The 26,607-nt window shown below is 37.9% G+C and overlaps 1 protein-coding gene across 2 annotated transcripts; it reads left to right on the top strand.

Annotated features, from left to right (window-relative positions):
- On the top strand, positions 1-24,662 carry LOC104915194 (leucyl and cystinyl aminopeptidase). 2 transcript variants are annotated; one of them, XM_031557343.1, is made up of 8 exons: positions 1-260; positions 9,820-10,660; positions 14,490-14,628; positions 19,248-19,379; positions 21,306-21,426; positions 22,006-22,160; positions 22,366-22,479; positions 24,394-24,486. In XM_031557343.1, exons 2-8 carry the CDS (start codon positions 9,843-9,845, stop codon positions 24,430-24,432), a joined length of 1,518 nt encoding a protein of 505 aa, XP_031413203.1. In that variant the 5' UTR covers positions 1-260; positions 9,820-9,842; the 3' UTR covers positions 24,433-24,486. The 2 variants fall into 2 exon arrangements, with proteins under 2 accessions (XP_031413203.1, XP_019465661.1); XM_019610116.2 differs by lacking the exon at positions 24,394-24,486 and adding an exon at positions 24,507-24,662 and having other exon boundaries at positions 3-260.
- Positions 24,663-26,607: the final 1,945 nt, after the last annotated feature.

Genomic DNA, 26,607 nt, shown 5'->3' with positions numbered 1-26,607 from the left:
AGGAGCTGTTAGTTCACGATTTTCCTCCCACAAGTGGAAGATGGGGTTATAAACCTGCATTCAGGTGAAGAGTAGCAGAGCTGGGATACCCAACAGGCCTTAGCCCGTTCTTTGTGAAGGGGCTGCGGGTCTGGTTTTGGGAGCCTCATGTCTGGCGAAGGGTGCTTCAGCTGAACTCTAATTGTGCTGCAGCTGCTGAGCCCTCCAGTTGTACTTCTGGAGATATCGTAGGTGCTGGGGACTTCAGCTGCTGTGTGCATGTGAGTGCATGGGGGATATATGAGTGCTTCTTTTTACACAAACAACTAGTAGTGCTGGGAACTCTGATTTTTTTGACAGACTGGTTTTCTGATGTGACCTGTAAATTTTCGCTTGATTTTGATGATTCTATCTGTGCAAGGTTGTTCTCAGGTATGCTGTACTGCATCTCATTTTTCTTTTTGAAAAGACTTCCATTCTCTTTGCTCAGTCTCCAAGCTGGTAGATGAAATAAATGATGGTGGAACGAAGGCAAAATTTCAAGTAGGATTTCTGATTTTCCCAGAATACCATCAGGTGTTTGTCTTATTTCTAAGCTGGTTGACTGTTGTATATATGTTTTCGCTCTGTTTTTAAGAAGTGTTGCTTTGTTGAATTGTATCCCTTCTTATACCTGAGTGATACTTATCCACTAGAAGAAGTAACGTAATGCTGTATTCAAGTGATGGCCTTAAGTACCATCCATTCAGTGTGCAACGCTGAGCAAAAGAATGGAAAGTAAGTGACAAATTTTTTTTGCTCGTGCACCACTCCAATGGTGAAGATTATAGTGTATTTTAAAGGGCAGATTTCATAACAAAGGTTTTGGTTTATTTTGTGTTTCTGGGCAGTTGTTAATGTGTACACACAAGGTTTTGGATGTCTTCAGTTTAGGAAGTTAGACTTGTCATCTGTAGAATGCATGCTGCTTATCACTGCATAGAGCAATTTGGTAAGTTTCAAGGCTAGGAATTTCCTGAGATGAGGAATTCACTTTTCTGCAGACTATTTAGTTCCCCTTTCCTCTGTGGTTGGGGTGAATCCTGAAGTACTGTTGCTTGCCTGAACCACTGAAGAAAGAGGTTTCCATTAGGATTTTGCATAGGTTTCCCATACAGTGTAATTGTTGCTTGCGAACTGCAGGAGTTATGCCAGTGCTGCTGTGTTCCAGAGTTGTGTCTGCACCACAGCAGGAATAGCAGCAGGGATTCTTTCCTTACTCTGCTGCAAATCAGTTGTCTGTGGGCCAAATTTAAGAAATCTTGTACAGCTTTGGTTGGGTGTTATTTTGTAAGCACAATAAAGCATTTTTTAAAAAATGTATAGTTAAAGTATATATTCTTTTCAGTTAAAGGTTTTTTTTATTTCTTCCTCTGGATCCAATTAAGAGGCTGCTGTTTTGTTCCACATGTAAATACACGTGCATTAATCATGTTAATGCAGCTGAATTTTTGCTTCCTGGATACATTTGACTGACCAAGGCTATAACTATTAAGTGTATGCATTATGGAATTGTGTAGAAAACATTGAATGCCTACCTCTGGAACATTGATGATGAATTGCATTTGTCACAGTATTCACTGAAAGCTCTGGCAAAATTGAAACTCCATTGTGTCAGACACATGTAAGAACCAGTACAGTCACGGGGGGTAATTGGCTTTGCACTTTGCAAAATGTGCCATAGGCTCAGGAGAGGGTAGGCAAAAACACTGAAGAAGGAAGCTGTGTTCCAAACTAGAAGATATGTATGCTGTTTTCCTCTGGAATAGAGTTAATTTTCTTTGTAGTGTTGGGAGTGCTGGTGTGATTTGTGTTTAGGGTGAGAGCAGTGATGATGACAGTGATATTTTAATTGTTGCAGTGAGCACTTTTCTCAAGGACATTTCAGCTTCTTGTTCTGCTCTGCCAGCAAGGGGTGTGGGAGGGCACCAGGAACTGTGAGGGGGTGGAGACAGGAGAGCTGGGAAAAGGTATATATATTTTGTACTTGGTGATGTCATGAAAAAGAAATAAAGGGGGTAGTTGAGGTGGGGGTGACAGCTGTTGCTTGGAGCCAGACAGGGTGTTGATTGGTATGTGGTGACTGTATTGTGCATCACTTGTTGTGTATATACATATATACATAGGTGTATATATATATACTTTTTTTATATATATATATACACCTATGTATATATGTTGTGGCTATTATTTTGCTTCCCATTTGGTCTTACTAATTTTCATCTGAATTCACACATTTGTTTTGCTTTCTCAATTTTTCTCCCCCATCCTGCTGGGAAATCAGTGAGCAAGTGGACATACAGTGCTGACCTGTTGCTGGGTTAAACCACAGTGATACAGAAGGGAGATCAGAGTCTTTCACTGGCATCCTTTCTATTGGGTCTTGCTGCCTTGTCCTAGCTGTTGGAATTCTTGGAAGCTCTGGAAGTGTAGAGTGTGTAAGAGAGAGGAGGAGGAAGAAAGTTTCTGGTGAAATTTAATATTTTTATTTGCTATGAGATTACAGTATCAGTTTTTATACTTGCTCAAACTTTTGCATTTGCAAGTGTTTTAATTACTGGAAAGATCTCTGCAACAGGGTGTTCACTATTGTATGTATGTATGTATTGCATTTAGGTAACTCCAAAAGTAATGCCTCCTATTTATTTCCATGGAAACTATGACAGATAAAAGAGCACGGACTTTGATAGAGCAAATTCTCAACTACAAAACACTATTCTTCAATACAGACCAACCGTTGGTTAATCGTTTCCACCAGCAATGAACAAAAGCCTTCATGCTACTCTTCATGCTACTCACCAGTGGGGATTACCCACTGTCACCACTGCTGAAGTGCACTACCCACTGCCTCACTGTACTCATATACACTGTTTGGCCTCCAGAAATTTTCAGCAAGTGTTGATGAATGTCATAGGCTGCCTTTTTTCCTGCATGGGAGGATTCAGTGATTCTTTTGTTTCATCTGCACTTCCACATCAGACACCACTCTGTCACACAGCAACAAAATGTAATGGGATATTGGTGGGAAGCTTCCACCTCTACTGATGTACCACCAACATCCACCTCTGATGGCGTAGGCAAACAACGTGTAATATGAGGAATTACTTTTGAAGCAGTCCTTGTGTGTTAATTATATTACAGACAACAGAATCTAAACCCTACAGAGGCCTTTTAAGAAAAAATAATAGCCTGTACCTAATCCAAGGACTCAGTGTAGACATATGGTTATTTCTGAAGGGCTTCAAAGTCTTTGGCCTCGATAGTGACAAGCTGAGGTGACGTAGCAGAGGCAGAGCTGAGAGCTAGAGGAGAAGATTAGAAGTAAAGGGATCCTCTGCTTAGAAACTAGAGTAAGGCAAGAACTAGTTCAGAGTGCTTGGCCAACCCAGGCTCCTAGTTGAGGAAGGACAAGTTAGTTCCTCTGTCTACTGTTGTCAGAAATAGCTGCACAATCCTTTGGTAAATTTGCCAACCTCAGTACTTGGAGGAGTGGGGCAAACCTAGAATGGGGTCATGTTTTCTGTCATTTTATCTTCTCCTGGCTAGCAGAAAAGGAGGTGATGAACTCATTAAGTCCTCAGTGTGCAGGTGAATTGATAGACTCTAGCCCATTCCTGTTCTCTGGCTGTAGAACATCCTTAAGGGGGAAAGTCCTGTGTTTTGGTGATGAGGTTTGCTGTTTTGTCTGCTAAGAGAAGTTCAAAACTTCAAAACTTGGATGTAAAAGTTAAGTGAATCATTGTGGCCCTGGATAAATAACCCCATTGTTGGATGCTGGTAGCTGATCCCGGGGTCATTCCTTACACAGAATTATTATTTGACATAGTGTCCGTGTCAGCTGTGTAAGTGCTGCATTTCAGTTTCTGTTATATAATCTGAGTTGTGGAGGTGAAGGTGTTATAATGAACACTGTGCTCCTCCTTGCTTCCCTGAAATCTCATGAAGAGATTTCATTTGGGTTACATTGTTTTAATCAATAATGGACTAACTAGTTTGCGATTATAAATTTCTTGATTTTTCTTGGTACTCGCACAACTGAATACTCCTGTTTTCTCTGTGAAAATATTTCAAGGAAAGTGAAAGACATTGACTGTTAAATGCATGATATACCAAATTTTTGAACCTGTCTATCCAATTTTGCTAGCTCATGGAACATTTCTCTGGAAAATACATGTTTTTTTAGTGTCTCCTGTCCTGAGGGTGGAGGTGTGTTTTTCCTTCTGCACAAAGTGCCTTACTTTCAGCCGCAGAACAGGTCCTTTGATTGCAGTGTTTCTTTGTTCCCTGGAAGAACCTGATGGGACATGTTGATAGATTCCTGTTACCTGTTTCTGCACCGCACTGTCTCTGCACCCTCTCTCCTGTTACTTAAAATGTATCTGAAGTAGTTTAAGTTCTGCGGGTATTAACTTGATTTCAGCTGCTAAACATGCTTTGCACATAGCTATTGGTTTGACTGCGGGCTTTGCCACATCTGCTGGTCTGCAACAACATACTGCCACTTGTTTGGCTGCCAAGTTCTTCGGGATGATGGGAAGTTTCCTATGCTTATGTCTGTGATAGGAGTTTGGTTTTCTGCAAACTGCCAGGTGTTACTGTGATTCTTTTAACATTACTTTCTTCTGTTAAAAAGAAATGCTGCGTGACACCTGCTTGTTGATTGAAGATGATGATGAGCTGAACTGTCTCAAAAAGCAGTGACAGTCGTTCTGACTGTGCCATTAGGGATCCTTGGATTTAGGGGTTGTTTTTTATTTGTTTTTTTTACAGTAAGTACTTAATAAAGATATGGAAAGCTAAAAAAAGAGAAGAATGCCACAAAACATTTTCTGCGTATATTTTAAAAGAGAATTAATCTGGGGGAATAAGCCACTTAAACTTACATAAGAATTTAGATTATTGAAGTTTCAGTTCTGAGGTAGACAGAAGGCCTGATAATAAAGAAATTACTGTTTTTTGTTTTTTTATTAAGGGAAAAATACACACTTCTTGCATTATAAATATGTATCAATAGTGTTGTATGAAGATTGTGACTTTTAAAATTACAGGAATAATGACTTCTCATTTTCCACAGGATATTTGCAATGGATTACAAAACCAAAACTTCCCATATCACTGTCACTCATAATTAGATTTGTTATTTGTTGCTGTATGGGGCTTATATACTGCAAGGGAAAGCTTATATTCTTCTCTTTAATAGCAGTGGAGATTTTCCAACAAAATAAATACTTTCAGCAACTGCTGGACAGTTTTATTGTTGCTCCTGATTATCTCCTCATGGTCAGGAAATTCAAAAGAGCTTTATAATGTTAAGTTACCTTGTAAGTTGAAAGACTTGTTTATGAAAGGATATAGAAGTAAAAGATATATATCTTGTCTGAACAAGATAAGGAACCTTCTGTTTAGCTTGTTCTGATTAAATACTCTTCTTTGTGTCCTCCAGTCATGACACTTTTTCTCACCTAGGTATGAGTACATAATTCTTATTTATGAAGGATGTAGTAGTACATGCAGCAGGTTTATTGTTGGCTTGTATAACTACAGCTGAATTGCATACCCAAGCATATGTGTATGTACAGGTTGTGATCCTGTCAGTACTGTAATGAGAAGATAAGGTTGTGAAAGTTTTTCAGGTACCTAGAACTTTTAGTTCCAAAACTAAATAAACTTTTATGAAAACAGTCATTTTATAAAAAATACTTGCCTTCCTTCATCTCTACAGCATAAGAGTACTGGCTTTCTGGATAAATGTCACATTTTTTTAAGTTGCATCTATTCTCAGAGTTGCTTCTAATCCATAAATATTCATCTTGTTTTCTCTTGCAAGTGATATAGATCATGTATTGGGAAAGATGGTAACAACCTCTACTTTGCATGTTACAAATCTGCAGAAAAGTCTTGTAAACTTCGTTTTTCCTGCCTGCGTTTAGGCTTCCAGCTGTGATAAGTGTGACTGTATGAAACCAGGATGAGTGTTGTTTCATTAGTGCTAACTAGGGAGCAGCATTAGGCTCAGTCCCATGGCTTTTTTTAACCTCCTTGTTTGCTCTCACACTAAGCTTATGTGTGGCAAAGCTTACCTGTAGCTTGCAAATCACCATGTCTGAAGACAGAATTTTATGGTGCGTTTCAGCAACTCAAGTCAGTGCTTCCTTAGCTGTGAACAGAGATTGATCACATTGCCTGTGGTGCACCGGCAGCCTCTGGTGTGGAAGCAGTAGTTTGCTGGAACCGTGCTGCTTCTGTATAAATTAAACTTCCTTGGTCCTGCAGTACTCTGATTTTTTTTTTTTTTTTTTTTTTTCTGCATTGTAACTAAAAACGGAATTAATCATCTTGTGTCTCGGAATTTGTGCTTCTAGTATGTTCTATAGTAGGAATATATATAGTGGAATATAGTTTGACCATACTTTGATATAAGGCAGTAGTGAATGTCATGGTTACAATATTGTTCTTTAGTCTGCTTCTTATTTCTTACGGCCTGTAGATTTTTCGTTCTTCTGGTGGGCCTTTTAGTAGCTCGTGAGTTTAAAAGGAAAGATGAATGATAACTCACACTGTTTTGTTATAAATCCAAGTGAACCAGAACTCAGTGTTTTACTGAGCATAAGTGGCATATTTGCCATGGTTCCTCTTCAGAAAAGTAGCCTGACTCATATACTCTTGTGAATGTGTGTATCAGCATAAGTAACTCTGGTAACCTTCTGATATTCTGATATTTTGTTTGCACGCTTTCAAGTAGAGAACAGTAGTCTGCCTACTTCATTACAGCTCTCATTTCATAGCCTGTGATCAAGCTGATAGTTCAGTGCAACATTTTTCATCACTGCTCACTGTTCATCACAATACCCAGGCTTTGATCTGAATTTTTGCAAAAAAATTCAATTGAAATTGGATTTATTATTGTTTTCCATAGAAATTATCTTAGCTGTTGAAACTGTGAATTGCCTTACTTTTCTAGTTTTTCTTAATTTCTCTTTCAGATTTTTCATTTTTTTCAAGAGTACTAGTGCTTGCATGCAACTTTGAAAATATTAAGGTAGTTGGCATTAGAGAGAACCTATTGGAAAAAAAGCAGAGCTAATGAGGCCTACTCTCTGCCAGAAGTTCTTTATCTTTCTCCTCCTTCCCTCTGCTGTGCCTTCCCTGTCCTCTCCTTCTCTTGATGGCAGTGCAGCAGCATATGCCAAGGCTGAGGCTGGAGAAGTGCTCTGAGTGGCTGCTACCTTTGGAATTGGTTAAGATGTGAGTCCTAATACTTGCCTTTCGTATATAGCAGATATTAATTTGGGTGTCTTCTGATAGCAGCTGGCTGTTTTGGGATGGGATTGGGTTGGTACTCAGAGGAATTTGGTTATCCTTCAGTCTCTTTTCAAATTTGATTGAAGATAGCCAATAGATTCAAAAAGCAACAAGAAAATCTACTAGAAGTAGATTGTGGAAGAATTCTGAAAGAGCTTCCATCGCACAATACTCTTCTGTCCATGTTTTCTTCTCCACAAATTTGTTTGCATGTTCTCTCTCACAGCCTAGCTTTCTGTCCTCTGTGCTGTGAGTACACAGACTTCAGCACAGAATCAATACTATTGGCCACTGAAGTGAACTGAGATGTTGAAGGCTTGAACATTAGCACTATAATGAGAAATACTATGAGATACTGTGCCTAGAGTCTAGAGCAGATGACCTCCTGAGTTCACTTCCAAAATATCCTGTGCCATTATGATCTTATTCATAGACAGAACAGCACATTTGCACTGGGACGTTCTATGGGCAGGTATATCTGAACTCTGGCAAACTTCCTGCTTTCATCCATCTCCGTACTGCTTGTTCAATTGATCAATACACCTTCCTCTTACTGATTTACATGAGTTAGTATTTTCCCACCCCAACAGCCCTAACCCCTCTCAATTTTTTAAAGCCTTGGCGGTCCATTTCTGAAGCCGTTATTTATTTTGAAGGTATCTGAATGGTTTTGTCAGTTTAATTCTGAAGGAAGTGGCAGGAAACTATGAAGAGTCACAAAAAGAATCACCTCTCCTGTGAAGAAAAGCTTAAGGATTTGGGGTTGTTCATCCTGCAGAGCAGAAGGCTCAGAGGAGACTTCATTGCAGCCTTCCAGTACTAAAAGAGTGTTAAAAGAAAGTGAGAGACATTTTACCAGCACTTGCAGTGTCAGGACAAGGGATTATGATTTTAAGCTGTAAGAGGATAGATTGAGATTGGATATTAAGCAGAAATTTTTTTTACTTGGAGTGTGGTGAAGCGCTGATGCAGGCTGCTCAGAAAAGCTGTGAATGTCCCATTCTTGGAAGCATTCAAGACTGAGTTGGATGGGGCCCTGGGTATCCTGAGCTGGTGGGTGGCAGCCCTGCCTATAGCAAAATCCCTTCCAAACCAAGCTGTTTTGTGGTTAACTGCAAATATTGAAAAGGATCTTAGCAATATACATCAAATCCATAATGTATTACAGGTATGCTGATACTTTGGCTACATGTAGATCAGCAATTAGTATATTCTTGACAGAAAGTAGTACAAGTTAACCTACTTTTTAATATGTTTATAGATTCAAAGATCTTTCTCATTCTGAAGACAAGATGGAGGATGGAGATACGGTTGTTATTCAAGTAGCAGTAGACCTTCATATGTGAAGCCTTACAGTTTGACGGTTTTGCTTAGTCTCTTTGAGGCTGTGAAAGGGGACTAACTCATATTGACTAGATTGCAAAGACCTGAAAAATTAATGAGATTTTTTGGACATTCTGTATGAGAAATCTCCATATAGATGTCTTTTGCAATTGAATTGTTTTGTTCTTCAGGCAGCTCTGTGATGCCCTAATAAAAACAATCAACTTCCTTCTATACTGCTTGTAATGTTCTAGATGAAACACATTACGAAAAAAAACCTCCTTTCTGATACAGCAATTTTTGTGTCTCTGTGTCCAATAAACTGTATGTGCTTCTTCCCATCAGTGTTCCTAACTTCAGCACTTTCACTTAGCTGAAAGATAACTTTTTATGACATTACTTTTTACAGACACAATCAAAAGTTCGCTTGAAATAAAACTATATGTGGAATATGAAGGTACCTGATAAACTTGAAATCAGTTTGAATTTTTGGTTTATATTTTGTGATCTGTTAAGTCTTATGGAAAAAAAATTATGGATGCTAACTCTCTTATTGGCTCTGACTTAACGTACCTGCCCAGACAATTTCAGGGGTTGCATAAGCTAGATCTTAAATGAACAGTCATCTTCCCATTGCCATGTAAGAAATTGAGAGTATTTTTTCTGTGTGTATAAAAAATGTAAAATGAATATTTTGTTTATGTAGCTGCTAATACGTCAGCAGGTCTTCTCCTCTAACAGGAACTCTGGAACTAGAATCTTAGAAACACCATTAGAACTGTTCTGGTTGCCTGTTCTTCACCCTGCGACTATTCCATCATAGCTAATTTAGCTGAATACAGAGAGAATTATTTGGGTAGACATAATGCAACTGAGGCAATGGTATCAGTGATCTGGAATTACAATTCAGTGATGTAGCTGATTCCCAGTTATGATACAGGATACAACTGATTATGTGCAGCAGAAGCATCTTCTTAAAGTTCAGGAAGGGGCAAGATACTGAAACAAGAATTACAGTAGGCAGAAAAACATGACTGTGTTTAGTGGAAACAAATCAGGAAAGTAAAATGGTAGTATATGTAGTGAAAGCTTTTCTCATTCTTTACCTCGGTGATCTGTCATTAAAGTATTCTGTCTTTTGTTTATGGTGTAGCATATTCTGTTTTCCTTTTTCAGATCAGATTCAGCTACCCAGGAACATGATTGAAAACAGCATGTTTGAGGAAGAGCCTGATGTGGTTGACTTGGCAAAAGAGCCCTGTTTACACCCCTTGGAGCCTGATGAAGTTGAATATGAACCAAGAAGCTCACGGCTCTTAGTGCGTGGCCTCGGGGAGCATGAAATGGATGATGATGAAGAGGATTATGAGTCATCAGCAAAACTGCTGGGGATGTCCTTCATTAACAGAAGCTCGGGTCTCCGGAATAACATGTCTGTCTATAGACAAAGTCCAAATGGTTCTTGCTCAGTGCCCTCTATGAGGACCATGCTGGTTTGCACTGGTGTTCTTGTGATTGCAGTTTCAGTGATAATGGTGATTTATCTTCTTCCCAAATGTACCTTTACCAAAGAAGGCTGCCATAAAAAAAATCGTACAATGGAACTGATATATCCTTTGGCAACCAATGGAAAGCTGTTTCCATGGGCAAAAATAAGACTTCCTTCTGATGTTGTACCACTGCATTATGATCTTGACTTGCAGCCAAACCTAACTACCCTGAAATTTACAGGCTCTGTGAAAATAATGGTTAATGTCACCCAAGTAACTAAGAAGATTGTGCTTCACAGCTCAGGACTAAATATCACCAAGGCAACTATTACTTCATCAGGAGGAAGTCAAGAAAAGGCAGTTGAGTTGCTGGAATATCCATTGCATGATCAGATAGCAGTCATAGCTCCTGAGTCTCTCCTTGCAGGACAGAATTACACAGTCAACTTGGAATATTCATCTAATTTATCAGATACATACTATGGCTTTTACAAAATTTCTTACAAGGATGAGAATTCTAAGCAAAGGTAGGTACACGAATCTTGCTTTTTTCTTATGTTGCTTCTTGGTCGTGCTTTGATAGAAATAACAAGAATAACTCCTTCTGTTGAATGTTTTGTGCAACTGGTTCCTACTGAGTAAAATGAAAAATCTGATGTTTCAAATCTAGAGATTTTATTCTAAAATATCAAATTTCTTCCCTTTGTTGTTGACACTTTATGCAAAGCTGCTTTTAATCAGCTCTCTGAAAACTGTCTTTCATCATTGAGTTCATTAAATCAGGGCAGCTTCTTCCTCAGTTCAGTGTGGTTTCCTGCGAGCTCCAAATGGTAGCATGCCTTTTTGTTTGATTTTTGGTTTCTTTCTTTCAAAGTGTACTTGGCTACTTGACAGGGCCACTGTTATAGGGAATGAGTGCTTTTTACCAAGAAGATTAGAGAATGTAGCTGTCCACACCACCCATTTCAAATGCTGCTTATGCTTATTGCGTGCTTAAGATTGTTCATGCCTTTGTTAGCACAATATAATCCATGTAGGTTTTCTGGAAACAAAGCAGTATAGGTCAGTTCACTCTGTTGATAGGAAAGTTGTTGTAAAGAACCTATAAAACAGCTGTTAGATAAAATAAAGATATGAAACCCTTAGCAGCTTGTGCTAAAAAAATGCCAAGACCTAAAGTTTAAAAAAAGAAAACTATTTATTATCACTGACTTCAAATAAAACCTGATAGCTGTTACTATCTTCTTGAATGAGACTCCTTGAAGTCTACAACAGAAAAGTGTTAAAATTTGGTTATAATATTTCCAGTGAGATACACATAATATATGTATGCTGCTAATGTTTGAATTACTGAAGTCTCTCAGGGATTGCTCATCTTTCATAAATAATAAAATGTCTCAGTGTAAAGATGATTTCATTGGAACATAAGGAATATTTATTTCCTTTTATTTTTTAAATAAATAAAAACAGTATATTTTCTTTCAGATTCAGCTGGCATTACTAAGCACTGACAAGGTGTTTAAATCAAAGCTTTTATTTTTTCTGAAGTTTACTTACAATTTGCTGTTTAAACTCCCCTTAGCTAGATCACAATGGGGCTGAGATTTACTGCTAAAATGTACAAGAGAATAGGTTGTCTGCAGCAGTTGAATTTTCAAGTAAATGCAGAACTGTTGCAGTCAGAGGAATTGTGGAACATGACTGAGTTCTTTAACTGATTGGCACCTGAGGTGAGGGAGAAATTCTCCTCCTCCCTCCTATGTGTTCCTACTGTTCTTCACTTGATGTTGTATTGGAGACCTTGAAGAGATCAAGAATTTGAAGAATGGAAATATGGGCAGAAGGGTTACAGACCTGTTTTGAGGTCTGCCCCTGTCTGATGAAGATGTTTTTCTGAGGTGCAAATGTAGCATGCTGTCAGTAAGTGTCTTAGCAAAGCACTGGTCCTGAGCTTGTGCTAGAACATAATAGTGTACATGTGATGATTACAGAGAATAGAATCTGTTGCTTCTTGGGCAAGTGCTGCTATGCCTGAATCTTAGAGCATTATAAGGAAAATTCCAAAAATTGTCTTTCTGTGGTGGAATGCTTTAGGTAATAAGGAATCACAAAGGCTTTACTTTGCATCAGGAGAACATAACTGATGAAATGAAATAGCTCTAAACTCATTACAGACATTGAAATATACTCATTACCATAAAATACTGAGTGAAGTATGGTAAGAGTCTTACAGTGAGGTGATAGAAATCCTCATGAAGAGTTGTAATTAGCTTCTTTTTGAATTTCTGTGTTTTACAGTCTGATGTACTTGAAACTTTGTTTTCTCCTTGTGTTTATAGTAGTAGAAAGAGAATTTATGAGTATTTGCAGAGAAAAAAGATTATCTGTATGTTTTGTGGAGTATTTTCCTCTTTAGTCTAGTGCTCCCAGCTTTTGTTCAGAGACAGAATGCTTTAATTTGTGCAATTTTTAGTAAATCTTTTCCAGCTAACTTACTGATACAGTCATTTGCCTTGCCTTGTGTGTCTCTGTTTCCAAGAGATTTGTCTTTGTATGTTTAATACCATTGGTTTTAGAGACACAGTCTGTTTTGACAACATCTATTTTTCTTGCATTTTCAATGTAAAATTTAACCTATTGCAAGAAAATATATTTTCTTACAGTTAGTTTTATTTTCTTTTGAAGGTGAAAGTGTTAAAATTATTAAATGCCAAAAAAGTTACTGTAGCCAGATGCAAATTAAAAAGCAAAAACCGAAAGCCACCATAGATAGATTGCATCCCATTGGGGTGAAAGGGAAAAAAAATTGAAGCTTTCTGTACTAATGTCAAGATGGTGTTTGAAAAGAAAGGTGGGAGTAAGAGGTTGAAAGCAGGCATAGAGAGAAGTCTTATGGCAGCAACGTGCCTCCTCAGAAAAGGGTAGGTCCACAATGTTGGAGTTGTAGGGAAGAAGAAAACTTAACTCTCAGAATTTGTGGGAAGTTGGTAGAAGGCTTTAAGTGGGGGGAAAAAAAAAAAAGGCAGTTGAAAACACTATTCTCTCCTCTGTTCATCTCTGGTAAATGGAAGACAAATTGTTGAAGTCTGTTTTGTGCTCTTCTTGTCTGCAGGAACAGAATTCAATAAGAGATACTCTCTAGTAAAAGTTTTAATTTCTGCAGCTAGTTAATATCAAAATGCTTGAGAAGGAACATAGTCCACTGAGATTCTCACATGATAAGACACGTATTACAGACAAGACAGTGCATGAATTTACACAGCATCCAGTAGTCAGGGAAGGGAGCAGGAAGACAGGCAAACGCGTTAACATTCAGATAAAAGAGCTTCGCTGCAGTCCTATCTGCTGCTGAGGTTTCAAAACTTTCATATAGTGTATGTGATAACTAATTTAATTTTTCAGGTTTTTTATGTTTAATTAACTCTTACTGGAAATTGTCTGACATATTTTGGTAATTATTCTGTAGTTTTGTTATTCTGGGTATAGGATAAGAAAACAAAAAAACAACCAAGGAGATTAGTCCTCCAATAAATTTCTCTCTTTGATTTTAAAGAACTCTTTTCTTCATAATCTCAAGAAAATTATTTGTAGCTGGACTAACCGTGTAATGTATCGATTGGAAAGCTGCTTCTATGGCAAGCAGGTACAAGTGGAGGTGAAAGGTGAGAAAGGCCCCGTAAGTGAAGATCAAAAGGCAAGAAGTCTTCACAGTGACTGAGAATAAGGGGAGGTGAAGGGGGATAGTTAGAGATAGTTTATAGAAGCAAGAATGTAGAGCTTGTTAGAAAATACGGAATGGCAGACACTGGGTCTGGGATAGTGAAGGGGATGAAAGCCATACAGATAAGGGTCTGAGAACAGCCTGAGGACATTCGGCAGGGAGGTGATTAGATGTCCACAGGGCTAGAAGAAACCGGTTTGGGGGGATGCCTCCCGGAAAGGTCAGAAGTTTATAGCGGGGAAGATGAAGATTCTTCATTCCAAGATCACCACGAGGAGACACTAACGACCCACTAAGCCTGCGCAAGAGGGGAGGGTCTGCATCCTAATGAACTCTTGGGGGTGTAATGAATATAATGAATATGTATCTGAATTCCGGGAAAACTATTGAGTATGTATTAGGCTAGCCTATATCTGTAGCACATTTTTTTCCTGACAGTGTGCAAGTTAGGTGGATTATCCCCCTTGCACCCAGCATATGCGCACCATTGCATAAACCATACCTGCTTTGTAATCTTACTTGGGTTACAGAGTTTGATTCCGCACATCAGAGGAAAAGTGACAGTTTTCTATCATAATTAAACAGCCTTACTCCTTTTCATAATTCTTAATTTGCTCTTCTTTACTCTTCACTAGGTGGTTTGCTGCAACTCAGTTTGAACCTCTTGCTGCAAGGTCTGCTTTTCCATGCTTTGATGAACCAGCACTTAAAGCTACTTTTTCAATCAGAATCAAGAGAGATGAGAAACTTTCCACGCTGTCAAATATGCCAAAGGTACTTTTGTATGGGAATTTTAGTAGCGCTGTCCTCTAGGTAATCCACTTAAGTGCTTGCATTGTATTTGTTGCATTAAAGTCCAGGGGTTTAACTTAAAATTACAGGAACATGTTGGAACTTGAAAGATAAACTGCAAACTCTGCAACTTTATATAATAAAAATGTTTCTGTTCCTCAAGGACTTGAACTAAGTATCTTTATTAGGGAAAGTAGACTGTTTAACACTAAGAAAGGTGTTACATTGTGTAATGGGTTTAATATTGAGATGGACTGTGAACTGGCTCAAGGAAGGAAGCCAGACAGTTGGAATCGGTGAGACAGCATCTATTTGGAGGCCTGTATCTAGTGGAGTCCCTCAAGGGTTGATACTTGGATCAGTACTATTCAATATATTCATCAGTGGCTTGGATGAGGGAATAGAGTGCACTGTCAGCAAGTTTGCACTGGGAGGAGTGGCTGACACACCAGAAAGCTGTGCTGCCATCCAGCGTGATTTAGACAGGTTGGAGAGCTGGGGGGGGTGGGGAGAGCAGGGGCCTGGAAATTTAATGAAATATAACAAGGACAAGTGTAGAGTCTTGCATTTGGGCAAGAACAACTCCAGATAACAATATAGGTTGGGAACAGACCTGTTGGAGAGCAGCATAAGGGAAAGGGACCTGGGGGTCCTGATGGACAGCAGGATGACCATGAGCCAACACTGTGTCTTTGTGGCCAAGAAGGCCAATGGCATTATAGGGTCTATTAGAAGGGGTGCGGTTAGTAGGTTGAGAGAAGTTCTCCTCCCTCTTTACTAGACAGCTGGTTCTCTTCAGCTTGGAAAAGAGGAGACTGAGGGGTGACCTCAGTAATGTTTATAAAGCTGTAATGGGTGAGCGTCAGGAGGATGGAGCCAGGCTCTTCTCAGTGACATCCAGTGACAGGACAAGGGGCAGTGGGTGCAAGCTGGAATGTAGGAGGTTCCATATAAGTATGAGAAAAAGCTTCTTCATAGTAAGGGTGACAGAACACTGGAACAGGCTGCCCAGAAAGGAATGTCCTCTGGAGACGTTCAGAACGTTCCTGTGTGACCTAATCTGTGTGTTCCTGCTCCTCCCCTGCAGAGGGATTGGACTAGATGATCTTTTAAGGTCTCTTCCAATCCCTGACATTCTCTGATTCTGCGACAGCTGAATGGCTATGGGAGTGATTAGTGGTCAATATTGGCAGTGGGTGGACAGTTGGACTAAATGAACTTAAAGGTCTTTTCCATCGTTAGTGATTCTGTGATTCTTACTCAGTGTTAAGAAGCAATTGCAAGAATTTTGTTGTTAACTGAAACAGTCTCAACAGCCCTTAAGATTCCCTTTGAGGTTTCTATGTTTGCTGATATTGCACATTTGCAAAATGTTGGAATGTTTTCATCATAATTTGTGTAACTAGAAACAGTTCTTGTGAAAGATATGCCTAATGTGGAAGGATGGGCTTTTGAACCTGAGCAAGGGGAGGCTTGAACAGAGGCTCAGCTCCAGAATTCAAATCAGAATCTGGAACTTCTCCAACTAGATCCCTTCAGTTAAAATTTTGTATAAGCATATCATTTTACATGAGCATATCTGTATTTTTTGGTGATGATTTATGCCATTGAGCGTTTGAAGAAAGCTTTATAGGGGTGTAATTCATTCAGACAGCCTATCAAGACTGACATTACCTAGCATGTCTCAGAATGAAGTTGCCTCTCATCAAAAACATTATCATCATTTATCACTCAGTAGAAACTCATTGATATTGACATTAATCTTAGCAGTAATTAAAAAAAATTACACCCTTGATGTTGATGAAACCTACATGTACGCTGCGCAGTTTAGTTTTCTGAAGACTATCAAAGGCTCAGGTGCCGATTTAGCTACTCCTTTGTTGAAAACCAAACTCATAATTATGCCTTTGCGAAATATTATCTTGCTCATATTGGGTGAATGTTTATTTTCATTGGTATGTGGTGATTCTCAACCTTCTCTTTAATGGGATTGCAAGCACTTTGGTTTATATCAGGCTGAAGAATAGTTCATTGGCTGTTCTCTTCTTCATTGAAAAATTCAGTGTGCAGACTCTTCTGGACAATTTTCACATTTGATGTAGTCAAGAAAGGATGCTTCTCTCTTTTACTCTGCTAGTATTGGACAAGTGGCTAAGGCTACTTTCATAAACAGCTTCTGTAATTTTTCATTTGGGAACAGTAAAGTATTGTTTCCTGTTATTGCTTGTGTGTAGCAGATTTGCCAAGCAAACTGTGAATGGTTTTTAAAAGTTTATCATATTCTTACGCATACCTTTCACAGTTCATGAGTATTCTAAAAGACACACTTGCCCCCAAAATAGTTTGCAGCTTTTCTACTGCACCACACTACTATAGGATGTTTACTTTGCCCTATTTCGAGTATATTCTGACTTGCTCATTTCTGATTGACATGATAGAGAGGATGAGAATGGTTTCAGAACAGAGCAAAATATCTTGAGCTGGAGGAGACCCACTAGTCCTTCTCATGGCCCCATACAGAATCACCCGGAATTCAAACCCTGTGTCTGAGCCATGGAAGTGTGAGAAATGTGACTCTCTACCCTTTCTACTTGCAGTGAAAAATAGTTTGATGTTGTGTATTCGTATTATCATAAGCAGTAATTTTGTAGATTTTCCAGATTGGTCACCTGTATGGCAAAAGAAGTTCTTGAAAGTGCCTTTGAGTGGGATGCAGGCACTACCGAGCAGTAATGCGTAATAAAGAAGGAAAATTGGTTAGCCACTTCTGATGTCTGGCAATGGCTCAAGGGGTACATTCTCCGTCCGGAGAGATGCTGCATCCTCCACTGCTAAAGCTTAAATGAGGATGAGAAAGGGGTGGGTACAGAATTCTGATCACCAAGGTGCATTGCTTGCATCTGAGTTCCCTAGGTTAGACATGCCTTCTCACCTGATGCTCAAGCACTGGTTCAGGCTATGTCTTGGCAATTCCACTGCAGTCACCTTAACTATAGGCTTAGCTGTTCCTGTACTAGATAGAAAACATGCATGTCTTTCCTTGTTTCTGTCACTGTGGTCTGCGTAGAATCATTTCTCAAGTAACTTGATAACAATCCTGCCATCAAATTTCCATTTAAATGACATGATGTCTCTCTGTCATCTCCTTGGGATTTTGAATCTTGCACCTGTTTGTCATATCATTTGAATTGCCTTCTGCTATCTTAGATACTAATCTCTTCTGCTTAGCTATCTCTGTGTGCCATAGGCAAAAGATCCTGTCATCCACACTCATTTGCTGTTATTTTATATCCAAGAGTGCAGTTTTTAAATAGATTTGGAAATGGTCCCTGTAGATTTTGTAATTTGTCAAAACAACTTGGTCTCCTGTGCTTGTGAATAAGAGTAAAATCATGAAATCATAGAATATTTTTTTGACTGAACAAAATAAAGGAATTAGATTTGAGAGTTTCAATGGAAAAATAAGTTATCTGATGTATTCCCAGTATCAACAAGTTCTCCTTAGCAGTATCAACTTTTATACGCAAAATTTTTTACTGGCGTGGCTTATTTCATATTTTTCTTGTCCAAAGTGTTCTAGCACGTGCCAAATTCTTGAATTTTAGATTTATCTTGTCTTAGGTATTCTGTTAGGTAGGGTTGGCTCCCAGTGCAGTGCTATAGGCTAGTGACTTAGCTCTTGCACACAGAACGAAATGTGGATTAAGGGATCATGTTGCATAAGCTGTGTTGCATTGATGAGATCATTACTAGGATAGGCTTACTTCTGAAAATAAGCACTTAAGCAAACCTTTGTTAAGAAAAAGAAATACAGATTGTTGTAGAGTAACGGAGGGAGCTAATATCAGAGCTTTTATTTTATCTGGGAGAATGTTGAAGGATGAGCCTCATCATTTTCTGTAAATATCTGCGTGAGCAGTTAAGTGTTAGGCCATTGTTCATATTTCAAATGAGTTTGAAATAATTCTGTCTAAATCTAGAGGACTTTTTTTTTTAATGTTGATTGTTTCTGGAAACAAAGGTACTTAGGAAGTTTCAGAAGGCAAGTGTTCTTCACTTTTTCAAATGAAATCTCTTCCAGTTTGTGGGTGAAAAGGCTAAAGGGGAATCATTCTGTTTTATTTCTTTGGTTTTAATAGTGAATGTGTCTACTTACCTAATTTTGAGGGGATTCATAGGAAGAGATAAATATTTAATTCATGCAGTGCCTGTATTTTAGCAGGCTATACTGAACAGTGTCTCCAGCCTAAAGCTCTTCTGGATTAATACTAATCTTTCTGTTGAATTAGGAGCTTAAACTTAGGGGCTTTGTGTGAACTAAATGAGATACAGGGTGTCTCCAGCAAGGCTGTCTGGTAATACTTCATATTAAAAGCTTATTAAGTAATTTGGGGGTATGTAGACTGAAAATGTTCCATGCTTCTCATGCTTTGTTACACCATGAGAAGGGCATAGGCCTTATCTGTTCCAATGAAACATAAACTAAAATATAAATATATGCTATAAGTATGCTTATGAACTGTTCTTAGCCACCTGAAAGTAAGTCTTTTATTTATTTTAGTGTTCGTTTTTTTGTGTTAATTTTTTTCTTTAATTTGCAGAAAGCCACTACTCCTGTGACAAAGGGAATTGTTCAAGATGAATTTTTTGTGAGTTTGAAGATGAGCACCTACCTGGTAGCCTTTGTTGTTGCAGACTTGAAAAACATCAGTATGGAAACTAATGGGAGTCTGGTACGTTTACTCTGTTTTTAAGTCGCCCTTTACTTTCTCCCTGTCCATCCAAATAAAACGATAACAGATGGAAAAATCAGTGAGCAAACAAACTTTCCACAATACTGAGTGACTCCCCCATTTATTTATTTATTTGGTTTCATTGTGCTTATCATGGGTGGTAGACAGTGACCATATGCTGCAGATTGAACTGATTTCTGGGCTTATGTCAGATTAAGAAGACGCCTACAGCATGGATCTCAACATAATAGCAGCAGATACTCAGAAAATGTAAAACTCCTTGAAGCTTTAGATGTTTAGTTTTAATGCTTGATCAATGAAAGATTCATGTCATACAACTATGAGTTGTTTGGAGGATGAAGAGGAACAGTACAGTTTCTAAAGGAAGCCTGCATGCTATTTGCTCTTTGTGGATATAGCCTAAGATCACTGAGCAGTTTCTACAGTGTGCAATTTAAGTAACTAAATAAAGAACATGATAGTTCTAGGAAATGTTCCTTAGTTACTCCAGGGATTTCATGTAAGCAGTAATTTTCATGACTGTAGCAGGAGCTGCCCATTTGTGGTCAACTGTTGGAAGTGTCAGCACCTACTTAGTGCTGAGAAGGAGCAGCGTCACATAGGGAGCAATAGCCTCGTAGTGGGATAAAAAGCCCTTTTAAAAAGCAGTACTAAGAATTGTTACCTTGTATGCCAGTGAAGCAACGTCATGATACGTGTTTCTCTAATATACAGATGTAAAATGTGCTGTTCCATAGGATTTCATTCTAATTTGGACAAGTATTTCTAACTATATCTGAATAGGACAGACTTCATTTGATCTAGCTTGAAAAGTTTCTCTTTTTTTTTTTACTTGTGACTTCTGTTCAGCTCTGTGGTTGAAATTTGTTTTGGCAAGTGTAACCAGTTCTTTACTAGAGAGGAAGGAAGTTGGTCACTACACTCAATGTTTCATGTTTGCAGAGAGCCTGAAACAACTGTGTGTGGTATGCTTTCCTTTTTTTATAATAGATTTTAGATAGATTATCAATATTTTAGAAGTGTTTTATGATAGGCAAAGCACGTGGAGAGGAGAAACAATGTATGATATATTCTGGCAGAGGGAGGGTGATTCTTCTGTGTGTTTATTTTTATTCTGGCCAAGCAAGATTTAGCTAAGCTAAGGAAGTCTAGCAGAGCCTTAGAAAACACCAAGTTTAGCAATATATAGTACTTACCAGCTTAATGAGGGAAAGCATAAAAATGATAATATCAGGTCAGGCTAGAGTGCAGCTTGTGGGTTGTTCTATTGGCAAGATTGGAGACTGTAAGAAGGAAAACTACTCTCAACACCTTTTGTGCTTTTTTTATGCAAGGGCATCCTAATCCAGGATTAATCTGTATCCTAATGAAAGTTCTTTTTTTGATAGAGCCACTTCGACATGAATGGGAAACTGTAACCAACCAATTTTTGTGAATGTTTTTTGCACTGTATCGAAAGTAGTCATACATGAGATATGGCATTGGATGAATTTTGTGCCAGTTATTATCTATTGAGAAAATTTCTTGCAGATGATTCTAGTGTTTTCATACTGATAACCTAACTTACAGATTCATTGAAGTATGCAAGGGGAATCAGTCAATGGAGAGAATAAAAGGGGAAAATGGATCAATTTCTGTTTGTACAGACTCTTCCTGAGTATCTTCCTTAAAAGTGTCAGCCTTGAATTGTTCTTGTATACACATCAGTCAGTTGGATGGTCTGTATATTTTGACTAGTGAATAAACTCTAGCAAAGAAATCTGATCTTTAAGCACAGCTTTATAACCACTTATTGTAACTTGCATCTGTTGTATCTATTTCAGAAAGTTCTGATCACTTGAATTTATGTAAATTTCTTTATAGCTGTTAAGTTTCAAAATCTTTACTCTTGTCTGTTTGGTTTAGGTATCTGTCCATGCCATCCCGCAGCATATAAACCAAGTGGAGTATGCTCTAAACACAACTGTGAAACTTCTAGAATTTTATGAAAAGTACTTTTTAATAAATTACCCTCTTGAAAAATTAGGTAAGTTCTTTTGAACTTTTTCAAGCATAAAAAGAAACCCTTATCAATTCTGAAAAATGAAGGAGAACATTAATTCCTCTCAAATATCTTTATTTTTCCTTTTAAAAAAATATTATAAAATATCTCTGAAATAAGGTTGCTTAAAAATTAATATGGTTTACAGAGTGCAAACATTAACTGAATTGCAAGCCAGAAAATTTGTAATCTTTTGACACTGGGTTACTTAGAGTTTTGTGTGACATGAAAGAAGTAATTCATTGTACTGAACTTTGATAAGAAAATGGAAAATTCTCAGTTTGAATCATGTTGCCTTCAGAAGTGTCAGCTGTGTTTCCTGTTTGCTTGTTTGCATACAGTATCTATAGGCAGTGTCTGTGTAGTGCTTTAAGTTGTTTACTGCTGAAGAAACGTGGCTATAAATCATAGGGCCTCTGGTCTTGAAATGCCAGCGCATGCTTACACCGCAGAATTTAAATAATGACTTTTTTTTATGGATTATGAAGTAGGATAGACAGACTTGAAATAGAGAGCTGCTTTAACTCTATCTGTTTTCAACATTTTCTTTCAAATCTTTTCCAGATCTCGTAGCAATTCCTGATTTTCAGTCTGGTGCAATGGAAAACTGGGGCTTGATCACCTTCCGCGAAACAACACTCTTGTTTGACAGTAATGCTTCTTCTGCAAGAGATAAAAAGCTAATTACTGCAGTGATAGCTCATGAGCTTGCTCATCAGGTAGATTTCAGAGGTCATTGTTTTGGTGTGGTGTGATTTTCTAGTGGTATACAGTGGAGGTATACTTACAGAGTTGTTCATGCAAAAGCACTACTGATATTGTGAAGAAACTTTTGCCACAAAATAAAGTTGAGGATGGGTGGAATGTCACTATACTCATTGGATTTTATTTCAGAAAAATAATTATGCTATTAATCTTTCATAGTGGTTTGGCAATCTAGTAACTATGGAGTGGTGGAATGATCTCTGGCTGAATGAAGGATTTGCCACTTTCATGGAGTACTTCGCGATGGAGGAGATTTTTCCAGAATTACATTCGGTAAGTACTTTCTGTAACTACGCTTACTACACCTTTAGTAAGATCTATATTTTTCATGCTGACTGTAAAGGACTGATAATTTGAAGTTCACTTTGAGCACCACTTGTATCTACAGTTTCACACTGTATTCCATTATATAGATATGTCTTTTGCTTTTGTCTTTCTTTTTGCTATGTGGGTCTTTTTTATTTTGGTACTAGTGTACCTGTGTTATATGTAGGTTAAAAGTGTTCTGCAAAATATCAGCTGTCAAAGGGAGTAGATGTGTATACACCTCAAATACTGAAGGTACATTGTTGGCTGGTATTGTCTTTCTCCACGGGCCTTGGCAGCTCTGGAGCTTTTGGTTATTAAGTATGCCTAGCATAGGTCCTGTCATACTATCATTATGGTAATTGCTTATGTCTGAATTAGTTTGGGATTCACAAATCAGAGGATCTGGTTTAAATATATGTTGTGGCCCCACCCAGTGGATTCAGGTAGCATTGCATTACACCAGTAGTACAGAGCACTGCTCCCACAGGTGTTTCTCTTCACGCGCATGGCCAAAGGAGGAGGAATCTTTTTGGTGTAATAACCTGATGATGATTTAGCAACTTGCTCAGGAACTGACATAATTTCTGAGGCTCTGGAAAACATGAGGGATTTATTATTTCCTCACCGAGGAGACGATAGAAGCTACCTCACTAGAGCATTCCTGGTACTGAATGCAGGCAGAAAAATGAAGACTGATGGAACTACATCAAGGGGCCAGTGGAGAAACTCTTCATCCTGGGCAAGGGTATTTCAGAGGCGAGAAGATATTAGGGCTCCAGATTTCACTTCCAGGAGTGCTTTTGTAATTTGCATTAGTCACAGGATTAAAAACCTGTCTGGTACAGATTGTTTCCTGCTTGTAGGGTTGTGTCCTTGTCAGTATCCTGTAACTGGGCGTGAGTTCTGTGTACTTACTTTACCATTATTAGTGCATTAAGAAGCTTGAGTTCCTAACTTGGTTCAGTAGATTTATGTTTTGGAACTCAGTGTTTAATTTTTTTTTTATTTGACCTAGCTTGGTTGTTGTGTTTGATGACCACCAGAAGTATGTTTCTAAAGCCATTCTGGTTTTGGGGCATGTAAGTTTTGAAAGGAGGGCTAAAAAAGTCTAGGCTACTGTTTTAACAGGATCACATTTACTGTTGGAGTAGTTTTTTCTGAGAGGTGCCTGACAGGTTGCCTTCGCCCACATTATTCCACCACTTGCTGGTGCGAAAAAAGTGTTTTATTGAACACAAAAAATCACTCCAAATTTTCCACTCAAAGAGAATAGCTTTAAGTGTTCAACCATAAAGGATATCTTGATTATCTCACTATACAGGTCTTTTCTGTTCTTCCAGAAAACCGTTAAGATCTACTCCTTCTATACAGAAACTGTACAGACAGTAGTTTGGTGAAGTCGCAAAGAAATGAAATGGACAAATACGAATGCAGTCAGCTTCTTGAAAAGTAGTTAGCTTTTGGGGTTGTTCCATTATGTTAACAATGTATTAAATTCAAATATCCTTCATCTAGAAGGAAAGAAGGAGGACACTTTGGTACTAGGATCCTGTGGTAAGATCATCATTGTTATTCATAATTTTGTTGGACTTCAGACTTTTAACATTAAAATCTTCTACAGAAATCATATTTTTCTATTTTCTTTTCTGTAAATGAACTGAAAATGTTGAGCTAAATCTGAGATTGAGCACATAATTATTTGTTTGCTTAGGTAGGTTTGTTTTCAGTAGTGCTGGATATACATTACTGAGATGAGTGCTTACGGGTCTGGATGATGATTAAATGGTGGAGGTAGATTTTTCTGCTGAAAGATGTCAGGAAAAGCGCAGATTTCATGAATGCAGATTCTGACACATTTTTTATTATTTCCACTGACAGAAAGGCGAGCAGTGCTGTATCAGACTGTGGGAAGACTGAGGCAAAGATGAGTTTTGCTATTCTACTTGTGTATGTTCCATCTTCTCAGACACTAAAAAAAGTTCATCTTCTAGGATGAAGATTTCCTAAATCTAATATTCAAGGCTATGATGAAGGATTCCTTGAATTCTTCACATCCAGTCTCTTCTGCTGTCCAGTCATCAGAGCAAATCGAAGAAATGTTTGATGCACTCTCTTACATCAAGGTAATATAAAAAAAAATGTAGAAATACTTAGAAAGTGATGTATTAGCTATTGTAAACATGAATATAGGATTATGTGTAAGTAGACATGTACAGGCAGTCATTTGGGGCTACCTCTGGTACCTTTCAGTGATGTTTATGAGCAGCTAGCTTTCAATGAGGGGAAAAAAAGAGAATTTTTGTGCTTACTCAACATGCTTCTGTATCATGCTTGTTTCAGTACAAAGTTAAGTTATGAAGATGTAAGAAGGGACCTAGTAGTTAAGACAAATAACCAGCTGCACATATATTCTGTTTCTGATAGCAAGCATTTAGAAAAGAGTGAGAAAAAGGCACCTATGTTTCCTTTCTTATACAGCTTGCTTTTTAAAATCAGTATTTTAGGGACTTGCAGAACGGGAGACTTGAATTTATGTCGTATCCTGTTTTTCTTCAACTAGATTATATCCATTTCTAATTTGTAGTGAGAAATATGTGAGAAGTTTTTCCTTTTCCCTTTTTCTCTTTTCCCTTTCCTTTTCCTTTTTTAAAAGCTTCACAGTGCCTTACTTGGAGAGAGCAAATACCTTTCTTTGTTGAATTTTTTTACTTACTATGTCTTAGCTATCTTAGGTTTTATGTATTGTATCCCTTATACTAGTATTTCAGGTGGAAAGCTTAATATCTCTTTTGGATTAGCTGTTATTTTTTCAGCACCATGTATCTGTACGTGCTTGTACTTTTTTGTCTAGTAAGAAACCAGGGAACACTGGAATACAGTCTTTGTATTCCAGTGCTCTTGGTCCTGGGCCTTACTTTGCTAATGCTCTTGGCACTTGGAATGGGAAGACATTTGCAGTGTTACAGTTTCCAGCCTTATGGATGTGGCTGTTACTGTGTTACACAAGTTGCTTTGTTTTACTGTATTGCTATCCTACGTCCTGACATAGATGTATTTTATTGTTTGAATAGAAATTGATGTGCAAAATTATTTCAGCCTGGTTGTTTTGCAGACTATCAGTAATGTATCAGTGGAACAACAGTCCACTTACTACAACAGCAGTCTTGGAACTGTTTGACAATACAAAGAAGTAGAACTTAAGTATGGATTTTTACTAGAGACAAAATAATGATTTTCTGTTTTCAAAACTGGTAGTGAGGGGTATTCCTACAGTTCAGTGAATAATTAGATCAACAGAGTTCAGCAACCTTCACGTTCAGGCAAGATATTACTTGAATTCCCAGACTAGAATTTAGAGTGTGAGAAAACTATACATGTTCTCATGAAAATCGTCTTTTTAATATTTTTTGATCCTTACTCTAAAATAGTACCAATAGTGCACCGTTACCTTTTCATGATGTATGGCTGCTAATTTACATTTAGCAATCCACTGTGCAAGTCCTCAGGTAATTGTTCACTAGTGGTTGTAATGTGCCTAAAATAACAAAAAATGCCTTTACGTCTGACATTCCTGTCTACTTGGAAACTGGAACTGCTCAGCTCTCAGGGAGCTCTTGATAAGATGAAAATCATACAAATGTTAAACACTGTCTTACGAGTACAGTTCACTACCATGCAGAAGAATATTGGTAATGAAGTATGTCAGCCTGCAGACTTGTCAGTTAGAAAATGATATTTTGTGGATACAGTAAATTGGGGGGGGGAAAGTACTATTACTGTCCTGCTTTGTAACTGTATGTGGAGCCTTTGAGATACACAAAAATAGTTATTTTTCCAAAGTAACTGGGAAAAAATGATATTAGACATTTTTGTGACTGTATATGAAGTTTATGAAGTATTTGAAAATATTATTCCAAAGTAGCTGTGTGCTAAGATAATTATTCTGATGATAAAATAAATTTTGGGATTAAATGAAAAATAAAAGTTGGGATAAAACTTGCCATTTTCTGGTTTTTTTTTTTGTGTGCTATGGATGAGCTATTGTGTGCATATTCTTCAATGAGTTTTGTAACTGTAATTTACCTTTTTTTT

Source organism: Meleagris gallopavo, chromosome Z (assembly GCF_000146605.3).
Source record: "Meleagris gallopavo isolate NT-WF06-2002-E0010 breed Aviagen turkey brand Nicholas breeding stock chromosome Z, Turkey_5.1, whole genome shotgun sequence".
NCBI lineage: Eukaryota > Metazoa > Chordata > Aves > Galliformes > Phasianidae > Meleagris > Meleagris gallopavo.
Note: the sequence above shows the minus strand (reverse complement) of the source record. Positions and strands in the feature narration are given on the sequence as shown.

Coding starts and splice junctions, on each gene's coding strand:
- LOC104915194 (XM_019610116.2), top strand. CDS start 9,843: ATGATTGAAAACAGCATGTTTGAGGAAGAGCCTGATGTGGTTGACTTG. Junction 10,661..14,489: donor GATGAGAATTCTAAGCAAAG/GTAGGTACACGA, acceptor ACTCTTCACTAG/GTGGTTTGCTGCAACTCAGT. Junction 14,629..19,247: donor CGCTGTCAAATATGCCAAAG/GTACTTTTGTAT, acceptor TTTAATTTGCAG/AAAGCCACTACTCCTGTGAC.